General features: G+C 41.7%; 1 protein-coding gene across 2 annotated transcripts; it reads right to left on the bottom strand.

Annotated features, from left to right (window-relative positions):
* Positions 1-2,219: 2,219 nt before the first annotated feature.
* Positions 2,220-22,664, bottom strand: LOC127294857 (3beta-hydroxysteroid-dehydrogenase/decarboxylase). Of its 2 annotated transcripts, XM_051324755.2 has the most exons (9): positions 22,305-22,663; positions 9,515-9,604; positions 7,640-7,773; positions 6,044-6,202; positions 5,050-5,172; positions 4,897-4,976; positions 3,344-3,551; positions 3,190-3,259; positions 2,220-2,542 (listed from the first exon to the last, which is right to left on the bottom strand). In XM_051324755.2, exons 1-8 carry the CDS (start codon positions 22,555-22,557, stop codon positions 3,200-3,202), a joined length of 1,107 nt encoding a protein of 368 aa, XP_051180715.1. In that variant the 5' UTR covers positions 22,558-22,663; the 3' UTR covers positions 2,220-2,542; positions 3,190-3,199. The 2 variants fall into 2 exon arrangements, with proteins under 2 accessions (XP_051180715.1, XP_051180716.1); XM_051324756.2 differs by lacking the exon at positions 9,515-9,604 and having other exon boundaries at positions 22,305-22,664.
* Positions 22,665-23,956: the final 1,292 nt, after the last annotated feature.

Genomic DNA, 23,956 nt, shown 5'->3' with positions numbered 1-23,956 from the left:
TCTAGCCTGCCTTCCGTCCTCCTCTCAGTTCTCCGTTGTCCCCACCCAATCACTCCCTCCTCTCCTTCTCCAAAGATATGGCGGCCGCCCCTCCATGACCTCGCGCCAACCATAGGTTGACTAGGCGGGATGGGGAACGGCGGCGGGAGGGGTAGCGGTGGCGATAGGAGCTGCGATGGTGGTGGTTCCTAGCTTGGGTAGTTCTCGCATGGGTTCTTCCTGGCAGCGGTTATTCCACGCGGGGTGTTTTCCTGGGCATAAAAAAGCTTGTCTATCGTTTCAAACAAGTACTCCGTATTTCTCTTTCAATTGGGTACACAGTTCATAGCAAGGTCTAGCCTTGTTGGTTACAGTAGTGTTTGCAGCCGAAGTTTTTGCGCATGAAACATCATCATATTTTATTGCTAGAATTTGGCCTGATAGGAACAGCATAGGTTACTTGTTCAAGTCCGGCCACTTCACGAGAATGCAGTTTCCAACGGACAAGACTGAGGTTGGGATGCAGTGTCAGCCGCTCCATCCGTGAGAATAATAAAGCATACGATTCCCTTCAGGCTATAGTGTTTGTATAATAATAGAAATATCAGATATAGAACGTGTAATAGTAACTTCATGTACATGATTCGTAGCATACATATAGGAAACAAGAAATTGGTACAGACAAGATCACATGACAAGATCACATGCATATTTTGTGAAAACTATTTTGTGCCATGTTGTAGTTCCCATCTACTTTCAATTATTTTAATGATATCATATGTGAAAAATAATATATAAACACTCTAATATATATCTATTATGTTTAATACGTGTACATAAATTTATATTGTCCAGACTCAACAAAACATCCAATTTCATGGTTTGTACATCTAAACAGGAATTGAAATTCAGTATCAGCCTTTGATTCTAACAGTCCAGCATCCCTTCTCTCAAACTAGGTCTAACTCTATGCCTAATAACAGATAGAGCCTCTAAAAAAAGCAAAACATCTATCTGAATCTAAATGCTTATCATAAAAAATAATAGAGTTCTTTTGATTCCATATGCTCCAACATCCTGCTATCATGGCTTCATTAAAAAAACCTGTTGAGTGATCTATCCACTATCATCTCAATCACATTAAGTTCTGTGTTCCATTCCTCTCCAATTTTCCACCAAATTTTCTGACTGAAGTCACACTGGAAGAAAAGATGCAATATATTTTCAGATGATTCTTCATCACACAGAACACAATTTTGATTCTCCAAAAAGAAAATTTTATTGACCATTTTCACTTTTGTATTCAATATGTCTTGTATGAGAAGCCAGAAGAAAAATTTATGCTTTGGTAGACATGTTGATTTCCAAATCCATTTAAATGGAGCTGGTGCAACAGGGGCATTAATTAGAGCCAGATATACCTTTTTGATTGAGTACTTTGTACCACCCCAAGAGAAATTCCATTTGTCAATCACTGATGTATCATCCAGATGCAAATTGTTTAGTTCATGTGATAGTTCATCACATTGCTGTGCAGCAATCAGAGATAAAGGGAGATTAAACATGTTGAAAATATTATCCTGTGCTGTACTGTATGCCTCATAGACATTAATATTCCCTTTCTTTGTGAAGGAAAAGAGGTGGGGAAACTTATCCTTCAGTGTGATATCTCTCCACTTATCATTCTATAACATAATAATTTTGCCATTGCTAGAACATGTGGTGAGCTATTTAAATTATGGAATCAAAGTAGTGCAATCACGCCACCAGAATGAGCCTCTAGATGAGTTTTCCAATGGGACAGCTCCATTCTATGCATCCAAACACATCCAATCCAGATTAGAATTTATGATGAAATAAAGGGTCATTTTTTACTCAACCCCGAACAAAGGGAGCACGAGATGTACCCACATGGATAGTCCAGCCAATCCAGATTAGAATTTATGAACATACTACTAATATTTAGATATTAATTTTATATTAAATCTAAATACAATTGAATATGCAAACCCAATGGAAGCTCTTAATAGTACGAAAAAAAAAATCTTCTTTTGTTCTCTTAAGTTATCACTTTAAATTTCCATTTGTTTTTACATTTTAATTTGTTGCAATATGGAAGCTCTTAATAGTACGAAAAAATAAATCTTCTTTTGTTCACTAAAATAAGAAAAAATTGAATATCCTCTATCTAATGTTATATATTGTGCACTTTACATTTTAATCTATATTTAAACTTAAAATAATAAAAATATTTTGCACTTTCTTAATCAATCTCTAAGAAGAAGTTATGCATTGTTGGGAACTTTGGGAGCACAGGCATGGAGCTTCTTGACAAAAAAAATTGGCATGTTGTACAACTTCATTCTACACCTCCAGATATATATAACCTTGGAACAACGCCAAGAATACCTATAATACATGACCGACACTTGGAGGCGAAATAGTCAAAACAAAATACAAATCCTTTATTGGTGTTACCATTGAAGAATGGAATCAAGACTAAAGAATAAGATTCCATCACCAATGAGTTGCGAGAAGACAAGTTGAGGGTTCCACCACCGCTCTGTCATTTCAAAAAATGGTGGTTGATCATCACACTGAGGCATATTGAAAAATTTAGTAAAGATCTAATATGTTTTAAGATGTAATTTTAATGGGATTACTTTATAATTTTGATCTCCATTCATTTAAAAAAAGAATGCATTCTACGGTATCTGTAAGTCAAATTTATTTAGTTTGACCTGCTTTAGAGAAAAGTATAAACATCTATACACCAAACTAGTACACTATGGAAGATAGTTTTTTGTCCATGGTCATAATTTGGTGTTGTGTTTATTAGTACAAATCTTTTATAAACTAGGTCAAATATAAACAAGTTTTTTCTTAAGGCAACTCTAGAATGCATTTTTTAATGGTTAGAGTAATTCATTAATGTTGCATTGACCAAGATAGGATGTTGAGCATATACATTTGTCTTATGATCAATGTTTCTTCCACTATTATTATGAATAAACTAAATGTATGCAACTAAATTATGATTTCACTATGTCTTTAAGAAAGATGTCCTTCTTATATATAAATATTTTTAACCTATTACATTGTATAAGCAACAACTATATATTTGCTAAGGCAGATCAAACATTTATTTGGTGTACTAACAATCCATCGAACTCTAAGGATAGCGAGGAGGGTTCCCTCGTAGTTTTATACCTATTTGCTTTTATGGCAACCTTGCATATGTCGGTCGGTTATACATTTCAATAGTGGCCTTTACGCCGTCCTACATTTAAAATTTATGAGAACATATTAGAAGAAAAAAAAACCAAATAAAAATATGAATTAAATTTGAAGGTAAGCAAACAACCTTGAGTGACACAATTGGTTTGTAACCAAGTTGTTCAATAGCTCTGTTACAACTAAATGTTCTGCTTAGTGTTAGGTACTTGATTCTTGCGGATGTCAGCGATTGAGGTTGATGCATTCCATAGAGATATAGTACTTTATTGTAGCTCCACTCTATCACATATGTTATTGGTAGGACAATAAATAATGGTATTCTTATTTTTAGTGGTCTGCAAAATATACCATCAATTAGCAATATAGCTTAGTGTAGTACATGCTCTTGACAAAACCAATATAGCATATTTCATTGTTGCTAAGAAATTATGTTCATACAAACATTCACAAGTAAATATCGGCTTTTTAGCGATACAAACATATAAATTTCAAAAAGTAACAAATATTTATAAATGAATAAAAATATGAGTATCACTAGCAAGTTGAGCTCCTGGGTGAGGGCCAGTGGGCGAGGCAGGAGGTGTGCCAACGTGTGGGAAACCCTCCGGTGAGTGTGTGCAGCGTCTTTTTACTCTTTTCCTTATTTTGTTTTGTCTATGATCGACAGAAAAAAAAAACTAGTGTAATCGAGTGTGGTAAAATAAGAAGTACAATGCATTGCCTATGAAGTAAGGCATTTCCGCGTACTGTATTGTGTGGTGCATTTGTCGTAACAAGTTATTCAGGTTGCCCTACATCATGGCGCGTTAAACATTCATATAGATCTTGAAGGGGTACATGGGTGCACCTAATATGTTGGTACATTTGCCATAGCATGTGATGTGGCATGTTCCTCTTTGGAAGGCATGTCATAATTTCAGTGGTCCAGCAAAATGTAGTGCAAAATAGGTGATCTAGACATGACATAAAAATGCAGGACATATCATGCAATTGGGGCAGTTTATGCAAAGACAATGCACTTGACATCAAAGGGCGGTGCATTAGAAAACCAAAAGGCAATGCAAAATAAAATGACAGGTAGTGCAACAAAAACAGAAGATAGCACAGATGAATAACAGTAGGCAATGAAGTGGAAAACCAGAAGGCAATGCATAGAAAAAAGGCACCACACACAAAAAGAAGGAAGTGCCTAGAAGAACCGTTGTCATTATAGTACAGAGGAGAAGGCCACACGCAACAAAAGTCAAATACAGTGCAGATCAGAACTGAAGGTACAGAATGTGGTGCACTGTTGAACCAAAGGCAGTGTATTACAAGACTGAAGTCAGTGCAAACCGATGCATTAATGAAGGCAGTGGAATTTTTTTCTTCAAAACTATCAAAATGTGATAATTTTTTATCTTGATGTCGCTGGCATAGATATGAAAACGGATCTTGATTTGTATGCTCGGTTCATAAGATATTTTTCTTTTCATATGAAAATATACAAAAAAGGTAGCAACAACTAGCGACGCACTCCCCAATCAACACGTGTCGGGCACGAAAAAGACACATGGAAGACGCTGATTTTTGCACATGCTGACGCAAGACGAGTTGTGAGGCACCTCATAGAGAGGGCACCTTTTTCTAGCAAAATCTAAATGTACTTTAACGCAGTAGAAGCATAAAAATATAGCGTACCTTTTATATCCAAGTTCTTCTAAAACCATATAGACAAAGTCCCACACATTCATCGGCTCCACATTAGTTATGAAGTAGGCCTAGGAAGGAAATTAAGATGTATGAGGAACAATACTATAAGTTGTATGCATGCCCTTTAGAAATAAATCATACTTGTCCCCCACATAGTTTTGCGCCCACTTTAGTTGATAGAGCTTTCATGGCACATATATGACCATGCACCACATTGTCAACATATACAAAATCATCAGAATTTTTTCCTTCACCAATTATGATCTGCAAAATAATATGTAGCGTGTCACATTTAACAAGAAATATTTAAATATAACTTTCAATAAATAATGTGATGAAATATTAGATAATGACTTGCATTATTTAGGTAGGCCAATCTTAAGCACTATGCCTTAGATAAGCTTGTCTTTGAATGGGTTAAATTTGAACTTGGTCCTTAGGGAAGTTGTGGTCAAAGGTAATACTACTTTGTTTGGTGGAAGAATCATATATAATTCAAATAGATCTGTCTCGTAACTTGGCAGGTGTAAAAAAAGATTGGAGATAGAGTATATTGCATTGTCTCATGTTAATGCTTTGTGTCACAGTATAATCTGAAAATGTTCTCTTACACACTTGCTTCCATGGTATAACTAAAGGACTCAAATAAATAGGTAGTGCATATCTATTTTCCTTTGCTTTTCATTTTCTTAAGATTAAATGATTTTCCTTGTTTCACCATAAATATTATGTTTTAATTCAAGTTAAAATTTTGAAGCATGATACTCTTGTCTTTTCTAAGTTCGCATATTTGTCAAATTGTGACCAATTATAACTTGAAGTGGATGCATGAGAATACCGAATAATTAAGATCCACAGAGAATTACATGAATATGAACTAATTTTAGATCATAACTTCCCTAAATTTGAAGAATTCTATAGTACAATAGAAAGTGTGTTATGTTCTCCAGACCATTTACTATCTTAAATATATTTTTATTTGTCAAGTATATTCACTATTGTCTATTTGCTATTCTATTAATATTATATATTTCCATATTAACATATTAAGCATGAGTACCACAATCATATAGTGAAATTAGGTTCACTAATGTGGTTTCATTGTGTGGACAATATAAATGTGTATTATACTTACCAACTTTCCTCCATATGAAATTATAGAGGATATTACCATGTCACCAGGACCGAAAATGCTACCAGGTCGTAGACAACAACTAAGAAGCCCATTCATGCCATTGGCCTCCATCACTAACTTCTCTGCTTCTGCCTTGGTTTGTGCATATGCATCAGGAAACTAACATTAATGAACATCCATTAGATATATACACAAATTATTTGGTATGTATGAATTTGTATACAAAGGCGAAAGACGAATGGGATGAAGCAGGAAGGAAACGTGTTTTAAGTAAATCTTCAGTAGCAAAGGTAAAAAAACTCACTACCCTATATACATCTTACTCGTATATCGGTAATTCTTGTCAAGGTAGTTGTTACACATCAATTAGACTATGTCGTATGAAAGTTGGATTACATATTTTCTACATTCATTGATGATAAATAATTAAATCTATAGTGGTTACTTTGTTTGGCTTAATTTGTAGTTTGTTGTAGTAGATTTTCGTATCAAAGAAGCCTAATAAAGCAAGTATTTTTCAAATCCACATATTATTATTATTTTTTATAGGCACGGAAATTTTCATAGTACAAATGAGATTACATGTTTTACTTTCCCCCATACATCTCTGAAAGATACAAAATATTTGGTGAATACTTTTGACTTGTTAGCGCCATGTCACATGCTAATTTTCACAAAACATGGCTATAGTCAATCTAGCACGGGGTCATATGAAAACATGGTTTAAATTTCTAAATAAACTCAATAATGTTTGGGGTTAAAATTATTGAAAAGGTATGTTAGTTTATAGTTGAAGCATGAAAAACTACACTTAAATAATTTTTAAGGTTGAAGTATGAATTTGGCTATTAGTTTGGAGAAACATAATTTTTAGTCATAGGTATACTAAATTTTATCCTTAACATACTCATAATTAATGACGGATACATAACTTCTATCCTCAACATACTCATCAATAATGAAGGACAACTGCAGTTTCATTTTCACACATGATTTACGAGGCTAAATTGTATAAAAACATGCTAACCTAGGGCATAGGCCATATATATCCTAGTGGATTCAATTGGTATCAAAACCTTTCAAATCTTGTAAACATCGGGATTTTTCTATGACAATATTAAAGGTAAAATTCAAATATTTAGCATGGAACTCATTTGAAACATATAAGTCACAAAACATAGGAATTGGATAAATAAATAATTTGAATGCCCTGTCTAACTCGTCAACCCCTATTTAATAGAAGAAATTGATTAGTGATTAGTTGGAAGGAGGGAGTGCAAATTTTAAGTGATCATGCGAGAGTTTTTTTTAAAAGAGCAGTTTCCTGAGATTGGATCTTTTTATACTAATAAGCATAGATTACTATGGAACAAAACAATCAATAGGGATTTTACATGTAGTATTTAGTAACATGTTGAATATGGACATTGTAGAAAGGAACCCATATGGTAAAAACCGTCTTAAATGAGCCCTCTTTGAGAGCCCTCAAACTAGAAAGGGGGTATTATATAAAAGGTGACGATAGTTGCTTTGGACGTGGATAACATTGAGATACGAACAAAGGAACATAAATAAACGAATTTTATGTGGGGAAACCTTAGCTGGATATTGCACTGACTCATCTACACCAAAGAGGTCATGAATTCCATCGAATACAACGCTACTCGAACTGGTGTATATCAGACTTTTAACCTTGCATGTCTTACAAGCGCCAATCACATTCTTTGCTCCTGTGTAGCATGAATGAGAAAATAACAGTGAGAGCAAATAAATAACTTTGGATTAAAAAATTATTGAGATTTCTTGAAACAAACTTCACTCATATCCTAATTAGTTATATTTACTAAGTTTTCATTCAGCAATGTCTTCAGTTAATCGGTTGTTTAATTTTGTGAACAACGAGATTCTGTACCGATTTGGTTTATAATTTATATATGGGAATGCTCGATAAATCGTGCTTCATCCATTTTATAGTCTGCCCGCCATTTATTGTAGTAAACCACCGGTCCATGGTCAATTCTACAAGCAGGAATCTATTTCCCTTCTCTTACTTTGGGTCGTCATTCTTACGGTTTCTAGTAATCTTAGTTTTCGTTGTTAGCTCTCTATCCACATGCCTCGCCCCATTCAAGCTTCCTCTTTTTGAGTGATGGCATAAGGCCACCCGAACTGAATGTAGTGTGATTCTCTCTTGGATTTTTTTGCAGATTTCCATCAAGTATTACAATGTTGCAGTCTAATTAATTTGTCTAAGTCAGGGCCTTTTGTCTTACATTGAAGGAGCTGGAAGATATGTTATGCTACAATGAGTTGGCACATATGTAGTCCTCTGTCTATTTTGTACCATTCAATTACTTCTTGTCGCAAATTTTCCATGTGTTGCTAGCATAGATTCACTAATTCTTTCATTATGGACGGTTTATAAAAAGTTATATTTTTTATTTGGTGAATCGCATGGGAGTATGTATGTTTGGTTAGCTTTTACTTTCATTCAATCATGGTGCGAAGATTTAGAGAACATTTTTGCTCCATGTGCATATGGAATGTAGTGCAATATTTTACTCCATTAGTGAACACAGACTTGATTATTGTGCAGTATTTTCGTGCTTGCCTTCAATAATTTTTTGGCATGTTTCTTTTCTTGTGTTCTAGAGGGTGGGGACATACATTGGTTTCAACATGTTTATTATTTACGTCTGTCCTAGCTAAAAGATAACATTTTCATACTTTCCTTTCCGTGATCCATTTTTTCTTAAAATAGTACATTATTATGTAAGGTTATTGATCATTATTTCAAAGATGTGTCTTTGCCCTACATATTTATTTATTATTCTTTAATATTTTCCCATTTCCTTCAAATTATAATTTAATCTCAAATTTTGCTCCATAACATCTTAATTACTTAAAGCTTACAAAAATGAATCTTCTTTTTAATTTAAAGGTTTCTGATTTCCTAAATATGTTCTTTATTACATAAAATTAAAGTTCCATGACATATTAAGCAAAACTTGTTTATTCCTTAGAAATTGTTCATTGTTATAGAAAATGGTTTTTGTCCATACAAGGTGTAGCTTAACAAAAATCTTCGTTATCCATTTTAACTGCAAGAATGCATCATAAATGAACACATGTTTTGTGGTTGACTTCAGGAAATCAGATAAAAAATGGAAGCATACAACACTATTTCTTAGTTGGTTATGGGAATAAATTATTGAAAATTATACAAGCCTACATGTTAATAGGCACAAACTGGTTATATCGACATGAATCTGATTATTTTGTTATGTGACATTTCTCTTAGGAAAAATCTGGTTAATCTAATGAAATTTCTTTATTCCGCAGAAAATATAAAATGCCGGTTGACATAACTTTTTTGGTCAGAAAATCTTGTTATTGAATAGGGGCAATCCCAATATTGGCAAGAGGTGTGAAAGTTCTCCTTAGAAGAGCAGTTGGTTATGATTTTATTACCGTCAACGTTGACCTTATAATGAAGATGCATGCAGTTCTTTGCAGGATCAGCGGTGGCCGTGTGGAATACAACATCTACACCTTCAAAAGCTGTTTAGCAGAAGATCAATTGTTAAGATGGGTAACAATATCACACAATTAAAAGTGATGAATAACAAACTATTGAATGGTGCACTCTTCCATGTTAAGTTATTTAAACACTAGACATTATATGTTCTTAGTTTCATCCTAAGACACACATTTTTAGCAAGCAGAATTAACTGCAACTAGTATAAACTATAATAATTTATTTGTTTCTTACAAATTTAGGCCTCATTTGGCATTGTAGTAACCCAGGTCAACAATAGCAACAACATAAAATCCTTTTCCCAAGCAATTCGGGGAAGGCTAGATCTAGAACCCAAAAGAAACAAAAGAAAACCAAAACAAGGAGAAAGAAACAAGAAACAATTAATGAGAAAATTAAGAATCTGGCACATTGATCACTGATTTCCATGCGGTAATATCAAGAGTCAAATCTCTAGGTACATTCCAATTTCTCAAGTCTTCTTTTATGCCTCTACCCATGTCAACTTTGATGGTCGTCTGACCCTGCTAGTATTTCTCATACACTTTAGAATACCACTGTTAATTGTTGCTTCTAAAGGTTTTTATTGGATATATCTGAACCACCTTAATTAGTAGGTGTTTCTCATCGATCGGTGTTACCCTAGCCTATCATGTATTATGTCGTTTCTAATACCATCCTCTCTTATATGGACACACATCCACCGTATGCGCATCTCGCAACACTCATTCGTTTGGTTGTGTTGTATTTTACTGGTCCAATATTATGCTCCATATAGCATTTAATGTTGTCCTATAGAACTTAAATTTTGCGGAACTTCTTGTCACCGGAATCACGATAACAATCCGTGGTTTCATCAGTATTTTTCAGACTGAAATTTGTTGTTTGGACGAGCTACCTGAAAGGGAAAATCCAGAGTTCAATCTAGCCAAGAGAAGTAGTGTAGGAGGCCAGAAGTTACGAAGCGAAACCAGGGGTACCTAGAGGAAGCATCGACGTTGGATATCGGCACCTTCCTCAAGTGTGGCATCTGGGGGCGCCTATCTTTCATGTAGAATTCCGACGGCGGGGATGTGGCTGGAACGGGGAAGCAACCAACGATGACATGGAAGTGGGTGGAATAATCACGAAGCGGCCGTTGAGCCTCCCTCCATGCGGTGCTTGTAGTGGCGGTGTCTCTCGCTGATTGTGGGAGCGGCACCTTGGCTCGTTGTGCTGCATTGTCTCGTCAATCTGTTGTAGCCCTCGATACTCGTCATATTTGAATTCCGAGCTGAGGTGGTGTTTTTTCTTTCCATTTAGCTTACTCATGGTTAGTGGAGAAATATGTTAGTGCTTGATCCACGCATACCTGTTTGATGGTTTCTTGTCAGTTTGTTTTTCTATCTAGGTTTTGTTTTCGGTTTTAGCCTGTAAATTATTTGTATCGGGCATGTAGATGGTTTCGGTTTTTCTATTTTTTTATTGGGTTGTTTGTAGCGCCTGATGGACTAGAAAACGACCAAAGTTCGAGTTTTTTTTTTCGCTTTTCAAGCAGAAATTCAATTCGGCACATGGGAGCATATGCTTCTACCTCCGGAAAAACATTTTGAAATGTCAAAAAAATTTGAACAAAAATTTCCGCGCTTACGTTTCGACATTCTACGTACGTACATCAAGTTTTGCAAAAAACAACATTTTTGATGACTTGTGTGAAAAAGACAAAAAAAACGTCATGTACAATGTCATTTTTTTGCACCAAAATTTGTCTTTTTTACACGCGACAGTAAAAATGTCAGTTTTCCATGAGACCAATTTGTAAACGTGTAGAACTTCGAGATGTACATATTAAATTTTATGTCCAAACTTTTCAAAATTTTAATAATGTATTTAAAATAAAATTAAAAACCGGGAGCATATGCTCCCGGGTGCCAAAACACCACTCCCCTTTTAAAGCCATTTTCTACTTATATGATGTGGGCTATGTCGCAGTTCTCCACTCCTAATTTTTTAAGGTTTTGCTACCTCTTGAGTGCTAGCTCGGTCAATTTCTGTGCCGTTCGATCATATATCAATAATCACAGAATTTCTTTAACGAGCAAATTTTTTTAAACGAGAAAATTCACGTTGGTTGTTGTTTCTGTGTATCACGTGATGTCACCTAGTGGATCGTGATGGCTTTGCGTGGCCCACTTTTTAGAAGTCGTTGATGATGGTTTTTTTATGTGGAATTGCGCATAGATGTTCAATTGTGCATAAGAGCATAATTGCATAATCGCACCTATGGACTTTTTTATGTGCAATTAAAGATAAGTATATTATTGTGCATGTGCGTGAAATTACACACCCACGTGTAATTGCATATATGTGCGAGATTTAAACTTTTTATGTGAAATTACACACATTAAATATACGTGTGAGATTTCAAATTTGTATATAATAATATTTTATTTTTTCTCATTTTCTTGGAGTTGCTTGTTTTTGGCACATATGTGTACAATTACACATGATGTGTAATTACAAATATGTGTGTAATTTCAAACTTTACACGTAACCTCTTTTTTCTATGTTGACTTGTAGGTGGGCTTGTAGGTGGAGGGATTTTCGTCCCGGATGCACCTCCTCCCGCACCCCCTCGTAACCCTAACCGCCTCCCGCCGCCGCTGCCGGTGGTGCCGCCGGGCAAAGACCGCGGGGCGTGGCGGCGGGGGCCCTTCCTCGTGCCGCGCTGGGGACGGCGGCAGGGATCCCTCCTCGACGCTGAGGCCGGTTGGACGCGGATGGTGCTAGGCAGCGGCCAGACCTTGGCGCTGCGGCCCCCCGCCTCCCGTCGGCTCCTCGCCGCGGTACGCCGGTGGTGGGCGGTGACCAGGTCCTCGATCTACGCCAATATCCCCCCCCCCCCCCCCGCCTCTCGACGGTGCGTGGAGGTGATCTTGGGCTTCTCCCGCGGTACACGGTCGCCTGGGGCAGCAGCCTTGGGCTCGACGGTGGAGGCGGCCCTCTTCTTCGCCGAAGATGGTCGGCCTGCGGATGGCGATGGTGGGTCTTTCGATCTGTCACTGCATCCCGATGGCGAGGTGGAGAGGCGTGCAAGCCGGCGATGGTTGTTGTCGCCGGTGGAGGGCTGGCTTTCAGATGCGGTGGTGCCCAGGGCGTGTGCGGTGTCTCCGAACAATGCGATCTGCGCTTGGTGACTCTGGCAGCACCCGTGGCCAGCCTGGGATGGTCGTTGGCATGGGTGCCTGACCTGAATAAAGGTGGCGGTCCTAGTGTCTCTCTTGGGCGAAGATGAAGACTTGCATGAGGTTTTCTATTCTCGATCTAGCAGGAGCGTTGAGTTCCGGAAGGCGCCGCCGGTGAATGTAACAGTGTTTTTTTTTGCCTGAAGTTTGCTGGATCGTTGGTATTCGGTCGTGCGCACCCATGCTTTTATTTCGGCCGATTGGTTTTGGAGGGAGCGGTGCAAAGCTCTGGTCTGTGTTGGCATCAAGAGACATTTTGATCCATGATGCAGTCAGATGAAGGGAATAACATGAAGGCTGGAGCGAGGACTAGCTAAGGGAGGTTCAAGTCTCCGCGTTGTTGAGGGACTTGCTTGGTGTCCCGGGCTCCGCAGCAGTGGTATGGAAGTGGGGACGGCAGCACAGGTGAAGTTCAGAGTCCTACCTTTCAGGGTAAAAACCCAAGGTCTGGCATTAATTGGTTGTGCCTAGGAATGACCTTGTTGGAGCCATTGTTTTGAGAGCGGGGATTATCTTCAGGGTGAAAACCTAAGATCTTTGGTCGGGCAATGACGGCGCTGGTGCACCATTTCCTTCTTGGAAGCGTCGTTTTTGGAGATTCTGTATTTCAGGTGTTGGCTTGGTGGTGGTTGTATTGTTGTAGCTAAGCCTAGGATGATATAGCGGGATTTTTGTTTCTTAGTTTTCTTTTATTTTTTGGTTGTGTGCATCCGTACAACCATTAGGGTGTTGCATTGTTGCAGAGGTTAGGTGTAATTGGTATCTTATGATATTAATATATTCTCTTTATCGGCAAAAAAGGTGGGCTTGTAGTTGTTATTTGGCTTCTAATAACATGCAAGTGCATCTAAGCTGATATTTGTATTCGTAATTACACACACTTTGTTCAGATGCGCATTTTGATTTTTTTTTACAGTTTTACTAAACGTGTATATAATTGCAGCAGCCAGTCGATCACTTGGTCTTATCTACACATTGAGGGGGACTTGTCTCATCCTTCCTGCTCACACCTTCATTCTTTTCCTCCTCTGATCTTAGAAATCATACTAAACTTCACTCCAATCTTTAATTCTTTATCCATTAGTAACAAGAGCAGCACAATCTGTCGGCATTGATGAGTAAGCTGAGCTATACCTCTTAGATTACAAAGCAACAAGCTCCCTTCGGCTAGCCATAGTGCTAGTATCATAGCTAGTATCATGCATCCTAACCCCACTAAAAATGCTGATGTGGCAGGTAATTATGGATGAGAGAGGAGATTAGAGTATCATAGGTAGATACTGTATGATAGCGCACATCACGAGAAAAGTTAGTATCAAATAAATCTTGTACATAAATTTATATTGAGATTCTACAAATCAATTAATATAGCAAAACTATGATACTAATCTATGATACTATGCATTATGGATCTAGTATCATACAAAAGTATCATATACATGATACTACACTATATGATACTACCCACTATGGCCAGCCTTCTAATGCGTTATCAGGCTAGCGGAAGAAATTGATCGTTATGGCTAGCGCAAAAGCCCAAAGAGTCAAGGATGCCTAACAAATGACAAGAAAAAAAAATCTAGCCGCCGCCTCAACCCTAGCCGCATCTAGTTCATCCTCCTCCATAGATTGGTTCCCCCTCCTTCGGTCGGCTTCGCCGGCATCGGGAGGAGTGGGGAACCCGATCTATGCGTGGAGTTTTGAATAAAAGTATTGTTTTCATTAGATTATGTTAGGATTTTGGTAGCCGTCTTTTTGTTGGTTTCCCCTCAATGGAGATGGCATCGTCTGCAATAAGTGATCTTCGGCCTTTCGTTCGACGACGAGATCTTCTTCCCGGCGTCAATGGTGGTGTTGAACAATCACAATTTTCTAGGTATGGATCTTCGGATCTTGCTTCGCCAGATCGATTTTTGATCTTTTGTCGTTGTTGCCGCGAGGAGGATTATCCTCGCAGATTTTGTCCCGGCTGCTTACGTACTCGACAATGGTGATTCGTACTCTCAGCTCTCCATCGACGACGACAAAGCTAGTCGGTTATTATTCCTTGATATACTGGTGTTGGTACTCTTGCCGATGTTGTATGATTGCTTGAATGGTTGTGTGCGTGCACGCAGCCTTCGTATTGCGGCTCAAAAGTTTATGGGAGAACTTTCGTCGGTATCTACAGGTTTATGGTTCGTTATCTATCTTTGGCTGCCTTCAGAAGACTACAAGATTGTGCTCTGGAAGAAGAAAGAAATTGAATACCTCGAAGATTTGTTACTATCTTTTAGACTTTATTTTGTAATCGTTGGAGTCAGTTCATGTATCTCTACCATGTACTATTTGTTGCTATAAATATATGTGGTATTGATTATCAAAAAAAAATGACAAGAAAAAAAATAAAGTAGAAAATGTTTGGCCAAAAGCGACGAAATCAACTATACACAACGTGCCCAACGTCAGATACCTACCGAGAATTAGCTTAATTCTCAGTTAGCTAAGTGCTAGGTGGATCCTTTCTTTTTTTCAGGTGTAAACATGTATCCAACGAACTAATGCCGATCTAAAACTAGGCCTTCCAAACACACTTTTCTGGATCCGTCCGTTTTCACTAGCCTGTAATTTCCAGCAGCTTAGAGCATCTCCAGTCGCGTCCCCCAAAGCGTCCTCCAAACCACGCCGGATTGAGCGTTTGGGGGACGTGTTTTGTTCGTGCCGCGTTTGGGGGACGTCGCTCCCCAGCCGCGTCCCCCAAACGCCTCCCCCAAACATTTAAATTACTTTTTTTCGGCTTTTTATTTCAATTTCCACAAACTAATACATAATTTGGAACGTGGTTTACACGAAAACATAATTGGGAACGTGGTTTTCCACAAACTAATACATAGTTTGAACCGTCGTGGACACAAATATAAAATTTTGCAAAGAAACTAAACCTAACTAGGCCGTGCATCGAAGGTTTCCTATGTTCGCTGCTAAGAAAGAACACTCGAGGGCACACCCAGTCACCTAAACTGGAAAATCCAGCGGGAGGATGGTGCCCTTGTTGGTTCTACCGATGAAGCGAACAGGCAGAAACCTCCGTGCACGTATTCGCTGCGAAGAAACAACACTCATTCAGTCGTCCTCCTCGTCGGTGCTGTCGTCGTGGGAGTCCCTGTCGACGTGGTAGTCCCGGAGGCAGCGCCTCTCGTCGAAGACCTTGACTTTCATGTCCCTGCTGCCGAAGTAGGAGAACACGAGGATGAAGCCGGCTTGGAGGCTGTGGTGGCGCGCGAACTTCTCCCAGCCGATGTTGAGGTACATCTTGCCGCGCGCGTCGTAGATCGCCTTGACGATCCACCGGCAGTAGCCGCACGAATGCTCCCGCAGATGCATCGTGCGCGGGCGTACGCCGCCGACGTACTCGGCGAAGGAGTCCGGCAGCCTCTGGATGCCGCGCGGGTCGCCCTTGAGGACGTGGACGAACTCGAACAGGACGTCCGGCTCCACGTCCATCTCCGACGATGATGAAGCCGGCGGCGTGGAAGGCGACGGCGAGCGTTCAGCTATGCCGCGGCCACGACCACGACCACGACCACGGCCGCGGCCGCGAGGTCGGCCTCCGCCTCTACCAGACATAGCGTCGAGTCTTGTTGAGAGATGGTGGCGGCTAGAGTTTGGGAGAGAGGCGCTAGGGTTTGTGTGTGAGAGGGACGATGAGAGGCGCCCCTTTTTATAGGCCGGAGGGAGGCGGAGGAGCGGTGGCGCTCACTAACGCCGGCACGCAGAGCTAGGCGCGACGGGACGCGTCGCTGCGTCGCTGCGGGAACTGCACCGTCGCTGCGTCGCTGCGGGAACCGCACCGCCAATAACTTTCGTCGCGAGGTAGGCGACGGTTAGGTTAAAAATTTATTGTGCCGCTGACGCGTCGGCCCCGCGCCTCCTTGCCTCTCATTTCGTTATGTCCGGCGTCCCCGGAGCGTCCCCTGTGGGACGGGGACGGGCTCGGGGCGCCGGACACCGAATGGGGGCGCGCCGGACAAAAAAGGGCTTTGGGGGACGCGGCTGGAACGCTTTTTCTGTCCGGCGCGCCCCAAATCCCTTTGGGGGACGGTTTGGGGGACGCGACTGGAGATGCTCTTAGGTAGTAAAACATGTCTTCAGTCTTCTAAACGGGTCCATAGTTTTTGCGACTTGTCATATTTCAGACTTCTACATATTCATCTACTATCGATGAACACAATACATTGTACTAAAAAACAAGTCTCAAGATTATGAGTGCTGCTATACATCGGACATTTTCAGTACGATGTTTGTCCAACTTCAGAGAAAACCGTCTACCTGGCTAGCACGAGTAAGGGTGTGCCTCGTATGGTTATCGGACAGAAATCTGTCGAATGCAGAACAATTCTGATAAACTACATGCGTATGTTGAGGTTGTAACAATATTCTGGTTGTACTCATGTATATCTGTAGAGATAGATAGAGATAGATGTTGGTTAGTTGTTAGACGTATTACTTGTACTGTACGTTGTACCTTCCTCTGTGATATATAAAGCATCGGACGCAGCCCTGGAGAGGCCAGCGATCCTACCCTACCAATCTTTTCCCCTTTACGTTTTCATGGTATTAGAGCCCACGGCTCAAGATCCGATCTCCATGGCCTCTCCATCCGGGTTCTCCAGCTCGGTTACCTCCAAGGTCGATGGCAGCGAGACCAAGCTCATCAACCCAACGCTGAACTTCGTCGCCAGCTTTCGGAAGTCAAGAAGCTCGACTCGTCTGCAACTACGTACTTCAACAAGGTGAAAAATATGTCTGATACCTTAACCTCCATTGGGCAACCTCTTCGACAGGAGGAGTTCATCTCCTATCTTCTTGCTGGCCTCGACGATGACTACGACGCCCTAGTTGATCGCGTCGGTGCGCGGACGATGCCGATACCGATCCGCGATCTCTTCGCCCAGCTGCTCAGCACCGAGCAGCGCATTGAGGCTCGCAAAGCCTCTCTCCATGGTGGTGCAGGCAACTACTCCGCCAATGCCTCCACCTATGGCAACCGTGGCGGCGGCGGCAAGCCCAACAACTACCGCGCCGGTGGTGGCGGTGACTACCGTGGCGGTGACCCACGGAACCAGTCCAGGCAGGTCTACACCAACAAACCACCTACTGGTGGCTACCCCGGCAACAACAACCACGGCGGCAGCTCCGCACGCCCTCCTGCGCCACGCGGTGGTGACCGCGACGTGAGCAATGCCGGCCACACTGGAGGTGGCATCAACGGCAATCGACCGATCTGTCAGATTTGTGACAAGGTCGGTCACATTGCTTCTCGCTGCTTCAAACGCTTCAAGAAGGAGTATCTCGGCGTCGACAATGATGGACGATACATGGATCGTCAAGTCGCAGCTGCCACTACGCATGGTGATCACGATGGCCATGCCCACGGCCAGACCACCTCCTGCCCGGTCGATGCTGGATGGTACATGGACACGGGCGCCACCGACCACCTCACCAATGAACTCGACAAGCTCACGGTGAAGGAGAATTACCGCGGCACCGACCAAGTTCACGCTGCAAATGGTAATGGTATGCAAATTCATCACATTGGTCATTCCACACTTCCTACTCCTTCATCTCATTCGTTACATCTTAAAGGTGTTCTTCATGTCCCTTCAGTTACCCGTAGCCTTTTATCAGTTCGTCGCTTTACCATCGATAACAGAGTATTCTTTGAATTTCACCCAAATTTTTTCTTTGTTAAGGATCGGGACACGAGGGCCATACTCCTTAGCGGTCGGTGTTACGGTGGTCTCTATCGCCTTGATGAGTCTCCCACCAAACAAGTCTTCAGCGGAATAAAGGTGTCACGTGACAAGTGGCATTGTCGTCTAGGCCATCCAGCTACACAAATAGTTCAACACATTTTGCATCATCGAGAACTTCCTTCATCCACCTTGCATAATAATGTAATATGTGACGCTTGCCAACAAGGCAAGAGCCACCAACTACCTTTTTCTCTTTCCACTCATGTGGCTTCTGCACCTTTGCAAATTATTTACTTCGATGTTTGGGGTCCTGCTCAAACTTCTGTTAGTGGTCATTCATACTATGTGAGCTTTATTGATGGATACAGTCGTTTCACTTGGTTATATCTCCTTAAACGCAAGAATGATGTCTTTGATATTTTTCTGCAATTCCAACGCCAGGTTGAACGCCTTCTTAATAAGAAAATTATACATGTGCAAACTGATTGGGGAGGCGAATACATCAAACTCAATCAATTCTTTAGTAACATTGGCATCTCTCATCCAGTCTCTTGTCCACATACACATCAACAAAATTGTACCGCTGAACGCAAACATCGCCATATTGTCGAGACAGGCTTAACACTCCTTGCTCATGCCTCTGTACCTTTTCGCTTTTGGAGTGATGCTTTTTCCACCGCCTGTTTCCTCATAAATAGACTTCCTAGTCGAGTCATCCATATGCAAACACCCTTAGAACGTCTCCTTGGTGAAGCCCCGGATTACACGTTTTTCCGTGTCTTTGGGTGTGCCTGTTGGCCTCATTTGCGGCCCTACAACAATAGAAAACTCGAGTTTTGATCCAAAAAATGTGTGTTCCTTGGCTACAGTTCCCTTCACAAAGGATATAAGTGCCTCCATGTTCCTACAAATAGAGTTTACATATCACGTGATGTCGTGTTTGATGAAGGCGTCTTCCCGTTCTCTCAACTTCCCACGACCACCTCTGAAATTACACCTCACTCCATTCCTCATAGTGGCCAGTTTGATGATGCTGCACATACACCATTGCTTTTGCCTAACCATGGTGCAGGAACCGGCCGCGGAGCTCGTCTGGAACTGCTATCGCCAGATGATTCTACGGAGTACGTCGATCCGCATGGCCACGCCTCGTCGAGCGCGCCTCGCCATGTTGGACCGGGTTCGTCGGGTGCTTTGGGCCCGGACCCGGCCTCTTCTGCTACGCCTCCTGGTGCGGAGGCCTCCCCCGTGGCGTCCCCAGCCCGTTCCTCGCCTCAGGCCGTGGAACCCTCCTCGGCCCAGTCGGGGCCCATTCAACCTCGTCGCCTGGATTTTTCGCCCACGGCGTCGATCTCTCCCGCTGCTCCACCAGCTAAGCCCACGCGGATGGTGACTCGGCTTCAGCATGGGATCCGTCAAGCAAAGCGACGTACCGATGGTACGGTCGCCTGGACAGCAGCCTGCATGGCGCATGCACGCCACCGTGCCTCGTCCGAACCTGCCGGTCTGCGTGATGCCCTTGCTACTCCTCATTGGCGTGCAGCCATGGAAGCGGAGTACTCTGCACTAATCCGCAATGGCACTTGGCAGCTTGTCCCTCCTCGACCAGGTATAAATGTGATAGACTCTAAGTGGGTTTTCAAAGTAAAGTACAACTCTGATGGTTCGATTGAGCGCCACAAAGCTAGACTGGTCGGAAAGGGGTTTCGTCAACGTTATGGACAAGACTATGAAGATACTTTCAGCCCGGTTGTCAAGCCTACTACTATTCGACTGCTTTTGGCTCTTGCAGTTTCTCGTGGTTGGCACTTGCGACAACTCGATATACAGAATGCCTTTCTGAATGGTGTGCTTGAGGAAGAGGTGTTCATGAGGCAGCCCCCAGGGTTTGAGGACTCCACCCGTCCACGACACTTGTGTTATCTTCGGAAAGCACTTTATGGTCTTAAGCAGGCTCCTCGAGCATGGCATGCTCGCCTCAGTTCTGTTCTTGGTGCTCTTGGCTTTCGTCCTTCCACTGCAGACACTTCCTTGTTCATCTTCTGCAGATCTGCTCTCACTATGTTTCTTCTGGTGTATGTTGATGACATTATTGTGATCAGTTCTTTCCCTTCAGCCACGTCTCGTCTGATTCATAATATGAGTGCCCAGTTTGCTGTCAAGGATTTGGGGTCTCTTAATTATTTTCTTGGCATCGAAGTACATCATCCAGCCACTGGTGGTCTTGTTCTTTCCCAGAAGAAATATGCTATGGAGCTACTACAGCGTGCGGGCTTGCTTAAGTGTGCACCGGCCACTACCCCCATGGTCCCTACGGATATGCTCTCCGCTCATGATGGTATCCCTCTTTCATCTGATGATGCCACTAGATACCGCAGTATTGTTGGAGGACTTCAGTACCTCACTCTTACTCGTCCTGATATCTCCTTTGCGGTGAATAAGGTGTGTCAGTACCTTCAGGCTCCTCGTGATACTCATTGGACTGCTGTGAAGCGCATACTTCGGTTTGTCAAGCTTACTGTCCGTCATGGCTTGACTATTCATCGTACCTCTGCTACTCTTCTTTCAGCATTCTCAGATGCTGACTGGGCTGGAAATATTGATGACCGGCGATCAACGGGGGGATATGCTATCTTCTATGGAGGCAACTTGATCGCCTGGAATGCCCGCAAGCAAGCCACTGTGTCACGTTCTAGTACAGAGTCAGAATATAAGTCAGTGGCCAATGCAACAGCTGAGATTATTTGGGTTCAGTCTCTTCTCAAGGAATTGGGTGTATATCAGAGTCGTATACCTGTTCTGTGGTGTGACAACATTGGAGCTACATATCTGTCCGAGAGCGAGTGGCAAAGAAACAACTTCAGATCAAGTTTATCTCTTCAAAGGATCAAGTGGCAGACATATTCACAAAACCACTTGCATTACCAGCCTTCGAGTCTTGCAGGCGCAATCTCAACCTTTCTGCCCCGGTTGAGATTGAGGGAGGATGATAAACTACATGCGTATGTTGAGGTTGTAACAATATTCTGGTTGTACTCATGTATATATGTAGAGATAGATAGAGATAGATGTTGGTTAGTTGTTAGACGTATTACTTGTACTGTACGTTGTACCTTCCTCTGTGATATATAAAGCATCGGACACAGCCCTGGAGAGGCCAGCGATCCTACCCTACCAATCTTTTCCCCTTTACGTTTTTAAATTCCGTAAGATTATTGACTTCTCGGCCTAACCTGGGGACTGGGGTAAGGTAAACTAGTAACATTGGGATGATGCACCCCACACGCGCGCGCACACACGGACAAATTTAAATAAATTTGCAGTGTGAAATCAATATGAATGCCCAAATATAAAATGAATTAATCTGCTACAATCTACATATGTTCTAACTTATTCATAGGGTCCATACATACTTTGTTTTTAAACAAAACTCTTCTCTACCTTCTATAGCGCTAGCATATATGAAAAGTCCAACACTTATTTGAGCGGCACATCAATCAACAAAATCATGTTTTTTTTTTTTAACTTTTGTTGACAGTTTCAGAAATCAGAAAGGATCGATTTGTACTTGGCAGGAGAATTTTGAAATGTACAAGAAGAATAGAATGTTGGTTTAATTTGTTTGGATCTCATTTATGCTAAGTTCAATATAGCTGCGGAAGATCCAGAGCCATTCCTAGGACAGAAGCGAGGATGAGTGTGACTAAAACTAGGCGTACGTTTGGGAAGAAACAAAAAAAAACATTGTATTTCCCATAAGTTACCTTTGGTAAGTTGCGCGAGGTCGCATACGTCGGCGGAGACATACTCGGCGAGACCGACGCGCAGGGCAGCGCCGAGGAGCCCCTCCTCGTCCGGTTCCAGAGTAGCGACGGGGGCGAGGTCGGTTATCCGCACGCGCCAATCTCCGGAGCGGAGCAGCGCCGCAACCAGGTGCCTGGCCATGAAGCCCCTTCCGCCGGTCACCACGCACCACCTCAGCCCGTCGAGGCCACGGTCGCCGGCCGGCAATTCCATCTCACGAATTGATGCAACTAGCGGCAGGGTACATACGTTGTTGTATCAAGTCCTTGCTGATGCTCTCATTTATGTAGCTTGTGCGTGGGCTTGTTGGTGGTGGCGTTGTATTTATTGGGCAAAGTTTGCTGCACAACTCCCATGTGTACCTTCTTTTTGTTGCCACATTTAAAGTTTCTTAATTTAAAGGAATGCAATACATACAATACATGTTTACGAACAAGCATATGACCGGGATAGCTGTGGAAGTAAGTAAAAAGGCAAAACAATTTTCAGATTGTGGAAACTAGCACAATACCCGCACCTTGCAGCGATTTTTTTTTAGTAATATTGAAATTCCTTATCACTAGTTGTCGTTACTTTTGTTCTTTTAAATATAATTGTCTAGTCATTTTCATCACATCGGTCTTGTGATTGAAGTGGATAAACATGCAATTCCACATGTTCAACATATAAAAATAGTCATAAGAAAAAAAAAACTTCATATTCAATCTCGGAAGCATCATAAACTTCTTTTTTTTTCGTTGTATGATGTGACATTAGCTACAACACATCTTTCATGAACCTAAGGGCATCTCCAACGGGGCGACGCAAACGGACGTTTTTTGTCCATTTGTGTCTGCGCGGACAAAAAACGGGCTCCAGCGGCTAGACGCAAAACGTCCGCAGCGTCCATCCTGACGCAAATATGTGCCAGGAATGCGTCTGTGCGGACGCGTCCGCGCGTCCGTTTGCGTCCGTTTGGTCTTCATGCAGCCTTCTCTCTCCTCCTTTTATCACACATGCGGTCATTCCTAGCCACATAAATAGAATATCTCCCTCTCTCTCCTCTCTAATCACGCATGCGGTCAAATAAATACGTCTATGCCGCTGGAGAAGGGGAAGACGCATGCGAAAATGCGGATGTTTTTATATCCGTGTCCGACGCAAACAGACATAAATATGCGTCGCCCCGTTGGAAATACCCTAAGATTTCAGCTCTATTGAAGGGTAGCAACCCCGCTTTCATTGTGACAAGACCTTTCAAGTTTCAACTACTAGTAAGTCTAATTAGCACTATGCTTGATAGTACTAGATATCAACCCTGCAATCCACGCCATTTATTGCACTTTTATTGCGCCACATACTCATAATTAGGGAATCGCCAAGGTGTTGGATCCGCCATGCCTAAAATACGGATACCTCGACACCGAGGGTGATGTTGAAATAATGAGTCGTTTCATTTGGCTCATATAGTATTTTAGAATATGCAAAATAAAGAAACCATGTTTATCCACATACCTTAAAAATATATACTCTGTTGATCTTAATTTTGATGGCTGAGATTAAAAAATAAGAAGTGTTACATCTAATAAAATAAAAATACACGTGAACACTTGACAGGTATGTAAAAAAGGAA

The sequence above is a fragment of the Lolium perenne genome, chromosome 4 (assembly GCF_019359855.2).
Source record: "Lolium perenne isolate Kyuss_39 chromosome 4, Kyuss_2.0, whole genome shotgun sequence".
NCBI lineage: Eukaryota > Viridiplantae > Streptophyta > Magnoliopsida > Poales > Poaceae > Lolium > Lolium perenne.
The sequence above is the reverse complement of the archived record's forward strand: the minus strand, read 5'-3'. Positions and strand labels throughout refer to the sequence as shown.